The 6392-nt window shown below is 42.0% G+C and overlaps 1 protein-coding gene across 2 annotated transcripts in view; it reads left to right on the top strand.

Annotated features, from left to right (window-relative positions):
- The first annotated feature begins 1207 nt into the window (after positions 1-1207).
- The window catches only part of LOC129109813 (CD166 antigen homolog), a 34705-nt gene continuing 29520 nt past the window's right edge, over positions 1208-6392 (top strand). For both annotated transcript variants that reach the window (XM_054622062.1, XM_054621990.1), the window contains exon 1: positions 1208-1505. In XM_054622062.1, the coding sequence (XP_054478037.1) occupies positions 1442-1505 (64 nt within the window). In that variant the 5' untranslated portion in view covers positions 1208-1441. The remainder of the gene's footprint in view (positions 1506-6392) is intronic.

Raw genomic sequence — 6392 nt, 5'->3', positions numbered from 1 at the left:
CGGACATGCATCCGGAAGTGTGTGTGTGTGTGTGTGTGTGTGTGTGTGTGTGTGTGTGTGTGTGTGTGTGTGTGTGTGTGTGTGTGTGTGTGTGTGTGTGAGTGCATGTTGGAGACAGCGGAGGTGGAGAGTAGCATGTACATTTACTCAGTAACAGCAGTTTAGTACAATTTCGAGCTTCTGTCACTCTCCATCTTGGCAGACATCTACTTTTTCTAAACTTCAGATGTAGAAGTTGTATTTCGTATACTTCACTGCATTCATGTGACGGCTGCAAGTGGCTGTGCCAGATGCAGATTTCTGACTGTGATAAGCTCATCAAATGTCACCGTCGACAGTTAAAAATAGCGAATGATTTTTTTTATTTTTTTTAATCTAAATGTCAACTTTTCCAGAACAAAAACAACCTTGCCAATCTTAATGACACATATAGGTTTTTTGACATTGAACTGACATTGCATTGAGTAGGATTGCAATCGTAATAGCTTATCTGGAACACGTCATCTGCAACTTTATAGAGAATTGATAAATCCTTTGGATCCAGCTTCTCAAATATGAGAGTTTACTGTTTTTCTGACATTTAATAAACCAACTAAACTTCTTATTAATTCATTTTATTCATCAGGTTACTGTTAGATACATGTTAATGCTCATACCTACAACTACTACTGCTTAGAAGAAGAAGAAGAAGAAGAAGAAGAAGAAGAAGAAGAAGAAGAAGAAGAAGAAAAAAAGGAGAACAACAACAATAATAATAATATTAATAAAGATACATTTTATTTGTACTAATATGTACTTTTATGTCAGTTAAGTTTGACAAGGATTAGGGTACTTATTTTACCTCTGGGTATTCTGCATGAGACATAAGTCAGGGGTGCTGCGTCTACATGTGTGCTTGCATGCAGAGTGAGGGGGAAATGTTGGAAAGAGAGAAGGGTGGGGGGAGGAAGAGGAGTTGAAGATGAGAGTAAAGGGGGGTGAAAGGGAGGGGGGTAAGGGTGGTCTAAGAAAAGGGGTGGGGTACACTTGTGCGTGGGAGGAGGGTGGTGGCGTTGGTGCAGCTGGAGGGGGAAAGGGAAGGAGGGGGAGGGGGACGGGAGGGGGGGGGGGGGGTAGGGGGGAGGGGGGGGGGAATCTGGGGGGGGGGAGGAGCTGCAGACAGTATCCCCCGCCCTCGTGCTCGTCCGTGCGCCCCTCGCAAATTACCTGTTCCTACAGCACTGATGTGAGCGCGAGTTTGGCGAGCACATGCCACGTTGAGAGAAAGAAGATCCGAACTGAACAACCAGCAAAAGGGGCTTGCGAGGACCATTTGAATCCAATCCACCTTCAACAATTAATAATAATAATAATAATTAAAAAAAAAAAAAAACTCCCACCAAGTGGTTTAACAATCCTCTGAAACAAGCAGCCGACTGAGGTTACCGAGAGACCCGCAAAGATGCACTTGTTGTCCGCCAGCTGCGTGGCTGCCCTGCTCCTCTTCACCACGCTCCTCCGCCGAGGTAAGCTTTTGTCCCGATATCCGGGCAGCTTCACGAAGCCGCAGGTAGCCTCTATGGGGGGGTTAAAGTCCAGGCGGTCAAAACGCCAGTGATACCAAAACTTCAGCCGGGTTATCGATTAAGTAAGCGGGGGGGGAAAGTGGAGCCAGTGGCGCTCGTGTTTTTTTTGTCTTAAGTTAGGGAGCTATAATATAGTTCCTGTTACTCGTAGAAAGTATCTAATAATGGATGCGCAGTTCATGTGGATATGGTTTGCGTATGAATTTATAAAAGAAAATGCATATCTGCTTTGTTTTGTTTTTAATTAAAAGTCATGAAAATGATCTTATCTTATTGTTGTTTATCGCTGTGAACCACATATAATGCAGTGGGCATTTGTATCCATGTTTTGATTATTTACAAAATCTACATTCTGTACATCTAACTATCTATATTGAATGAAAAAAAGTCAAGATAAATAAGACCAAGCAGTTTCTTTTAACTTAACTCACCTCAGTAAATCCTTTATTATCATACTTTCTTGGTCATATCTATAAAAGTGACTTTTTTTGTGTGTATAAATGGCTTATGTGAGAATAAATATCGTCCATTGTGCCGACCTTTTTTGTTTATCCCCCCCCATGATGGGAGAGGCAGTGAGGTAGTCATCATCATCACCCATCATGGCATGTGCTCATGCCATGATGTCATCATGATGCCTCATTTTTACGTGGTTTATTCCAGTTAATGCAGGCTGTTAAGCAGAATGATGCTGCCTTCACATCTTGTCTGAATTATTGTAATTCTGGGCTGCCTGTTGGCTGGGAGGAAAGCCTCCTGACGGTCTCCCACTAGTAATTACATTCAGAATTGGATTCATAGTGGATGTGAACAGTTTTAATGAGTTGTACAAGTGAATGCGTCCAAGGTACAGCAAAGAAATAAGGTTCTTCAGGGTTTGATGCGAATGCATTGATCCAAATTTGCTTTGAAAAATTTGATTTCTTGGTGGCTCTGGGGGAAAAAAAAATGAAACTAGAACAATCTATGCTTTTTTTTTTTTAGAAACCACTCTTAGTCCTAAATTTGTGCGTGGTATTTAATGTGCAGAAGGTGTTTTTGCCTTTTATCCAGGCTTCCTTGTTGTCTGTCAGGCCAACAGGTAGCAGCACCATGTGCTCACAACGCTCAGCCAGGCCATTAAGCAAAGCTGCACAGGAGCTCAATGCACTCGCCTGGAAAGAAGAGGGGTGGGGAGGTTGATCTCACTGTACTCCCTTTTTCCACCTCGTCACACTACGGTGGCGCCTGTTGTTAAAAATTAACACCATGCAGCACCTATCAGTCAGGCTCAGGTGGTTTATTTGAGAGGAAATGAATGGCCCTTTTAAGGTGTTTTTACACCGCTGTGCCGCTGCAGTGCTGTGTGTTTGAGACGGGAGGAGAGAGCACTGAGTTGGTAATGAGGTTACACTTTATGGCCGTCCACACTGCTGTGTGTTTAGCAGGCAGGCTGCCTGAAGTGATGGTCAAAACGTGTGTGTGTGATTTTGTGTGTGTGTTTCCTTACACAACAGATGGTCAGTCTTCTTCACGGTCTTGCAGCAGCTGAAGGTTTCTCTTGAGTTGTTAAATAACCGAAATATTCGTGATTCTTCAATTTGCTCAATAAGGGCAAAAGAAAATCTGACTGAAAGGCTTTATTGAGTTTGGTATTTGCAATAAAAACTGCATCGATGCTTGTAATAAAAAAACAGGCCTGTGTTTATTGTATTTGAACTGATGAAAAAATAACAGCTCCCGGGGCTTCGACGATAAAGGCCGAGCCGTGGCCACAACCGGAACAGAAAAACGTAGCTCTGGATAACTCTTAGAACAAATAGTCAGAAAGATGCATCTGTTTTTTTTTTGTTGTTCACTCCCTCGTCTCCACCCTTCCCCCACCACCACCACCACCCCCGCCTGAACAGACAGGCTGTGCTCGGTGTCACAGCTGGTATTACTTGTCAAGCGAGTGGGGCTCTCCCTTTTCCTAATGGACTAATCTCTCGCGGGGGTCACCCAATTTCACCTGAGATAGATTCTGTCTCCTTTCTTTCATCTTTAACTAGGTTATGTTCAGACCTGTCTCATGAATGTTGTGATGTTAATGCACAGGAACAGGAAAGACCGGCTTTAATTGTACATTTGTGTTACATGGGGGATTGTGTGTGTGTGTGTGTGTGCGTCTCGTCTTGTTTATAGGCGCTTTCCTCTTGATGTTTGAAGACTGCTCGTGGTTATTTCTTCTTCGAAAAGAGATTTCTTTGTGACTTGCAAAGTATTGTATCCCTTCATGCAAAATTCAGATGCATTCATGAGAAGTATGGCAACTCAGCCGAATCATGGCTTTGAATAAAAATGCTGCATCTGTATTCGGTGCCATCACTTTAATACTTATTCTCTTGAAATAGTTTGGTTGTTTCTGGATCGGATTTTGCAAATGGCTAGCTACAGAAAAAATGGTGTAATCAAGGTTACCTATCTGAATAATTGAGGAAAAACATGAGGTTTGTATGAAAATCTAAAAATATTTTATTATGGTTGCAAAAGATCTTAAACTAACAAAGGGAGCAAACCTCCTATTAAACCATAGCTTCTCTTACTTTTTAGAATACGAATGCTTAAAGTGGCCCCAAATGTGATATCAACACACACCACTCATCACACTGCTGGATGCTTAACCCAAATTTGGTAGCTCGTAATGTCTCTTAAAAAGCCCTGTGAGGACTCTCAGTCCTTTCTGTGGAACGAAAGTGTGAAGTGGATTTTTTTCTGGCATCACACAATTAGTGTACTTGTGTGTTTTTGATGAAAAATAGCATACTATTGAGTAGGAAGTGAGACATATGCCATTACCCACCCAAAAATCAGAAGAAAGAGTGATATAATGAATGAGACAGTTGTTCAATAAGGATCAATTTGTATGTGCATTATGTCTCCCTCAGGCCTTGATCTGAATATGAAATCAGTGAAACTTTGAGCTCAGTGGGGACACTTTCATGGGCTCCTCAAACAAGAGAGGGCCGTTCAGACAGGCGAGGTCGTACTGTAAATTAAAGCAGCATTAGGGTGGGGAGCACAGTGTCACTTCCCATCAGGGGGCGCAGGATTCCTACTAGCGCCCCTGGCAGCAGCACTTTATAGCCGAGATGTGGGTATCAAGCTTAATTAACTACCGACATGGTAACTTCAGCTTTAAATTACTAATGAATAAAAATAAAGAGGAAGCTAAGGGGTGACGCGCAACAAAAAAATAACCTGAAGTTATGCTGAAATTAAATCATGGCTGTTATGTAATCTTTGATGCTGCACAAAGAGCAAAGGGACGTTTTTTTTGTGAGACTCATAAATTCCATATTAGAGTCAATCATTAACTTGAAAAATCTGTGGATACCAAAATTTACAAGAAATTAGGCAGATGCATCAGCTTGTCCCCAGAGAAATGATGCTTATAACATATGCATCTGGACCATATGGTGTTGTGGCTGCTCAGATACTGTGGAGATTGAATTAAATAGACAAAAAAAAATGGTCCTAGATTGTGCAAACAAGAGTACAATTGGACAAAACTGTATTTCTGAGAAAACACATTTGATTATAGACATGTAGTAGTGATGTTTTTTTTTTAGGTCTGTCTGCCTTTACACACTGGGTTGGAGGGGAACAGGTGGAGGAGTGTTGTTTGTTAGGGCCGTGATTGTGTTTTTATGATTCGTGTGCAGTTGTTAAAAGCAGTGTGTTCCCATCACTCACATTAAGGTAAATTGTAACAGTTTTCGCCCCATTATTCACCCAACTATAGCTTTTAGTTGTAGTCGTTTCATGGCTGAAAAAAAAAAAGATTTGCTCCAAAAGTCTCATGACTAAATCAAACTTCACCTTTCGCTTCGATGTAGTAAGACAGCGGTGGAGAAATATGAGCAACCACCGAACCTGCTGAGTTTCCTACATGTCAGAGAGAGCAATTCCCTCTCTGCTGGACTTGCCGAGCAGGGAGATGTATGAGCGCTTTTGCCTTGAGAAAATGAAAGGACTTGTGTGGCAAAAGCAATCACTCTGAGGCAATGACTCAATGAGAAAAAGGTCTTTTGTTTGCCTGTGACAGTTTAACTATCAGTAAAACAGCTGCAAGTGAATCTTAATTACACTTTGGTGACTGGTTTGCCCCACTTTTTGGAACCTGAGGGTGGGATATTTAATTTTTATAATCTCAGCTAAAATGGCCTCTTCAGCTGTGGATTTATTTTTTTGTCTAATTTGCCAGCCAGGTTAAAGAAAGGCCGGTTCAATTTAGCACTTTTTTTGACTTTTCATACGTGCTGTTTTACACTTCACATGGATGAACTGCAGTGTTGTAAAGTGAGTGAAAGGATTGCAGTGTTTTACCAAACAGACTCGCATCTCAGTTTACTCTTTCCCATTTTCTCACTTTCCTCATTGTGCACACAGGTTCCCCTGCTCTGCCGTTCACAATAATGGTTTATTTGTTATTCAAGGGGAGGGACCAGAGTTCTATTGTTTCAGCTATAAAGAAAGGCTTAACAACAGGAGAGGGATGACTGTGCTATGCAGTAGTGCTTCGTTCTTTATGCAGGAATACCCCTATTGAAATGCATGAAGGTATCCTTGGTTTTGGTGAAAGCCCAACAGCACTCTGAGATTGGGCAGCCCTTGTCTCGGGGACAAAAAAGTGAGGTTGTTTCTGTCTTTTGTCATTGACGCAGCCCCCGGCTTTCACTGGATTCCTGTGGACTCCCGCCGGCTGTATTGTGATGCTGGCTTTTTTTAAACAAATGAGTGTATGATAGCGACTTCTTGCTCCCGCTCCTCTCTTTGTCATTAATATGGAACAGCACACACCCCTCG

Source organism: Anoplopoma fimbria, chromosome 1, assembly GCF_027596085.1.
Source record: "Anoplopoma fimbria isolate UVic2021 breed Golden Eagle Sablefish chromosome 1, Afim_UVic_2022, whole genome shotgun sequence".
NCBI classification, from domain to species: Eukaryota; Metazoa; Chordata; class Actinopteri; order Perciformes; family Anoplopomatidae; genus Anoplopoma; species Anoplopoma fimbria.
This window is presented reverse-complemented; position numbering and strand designations above follow the sequence as displayed.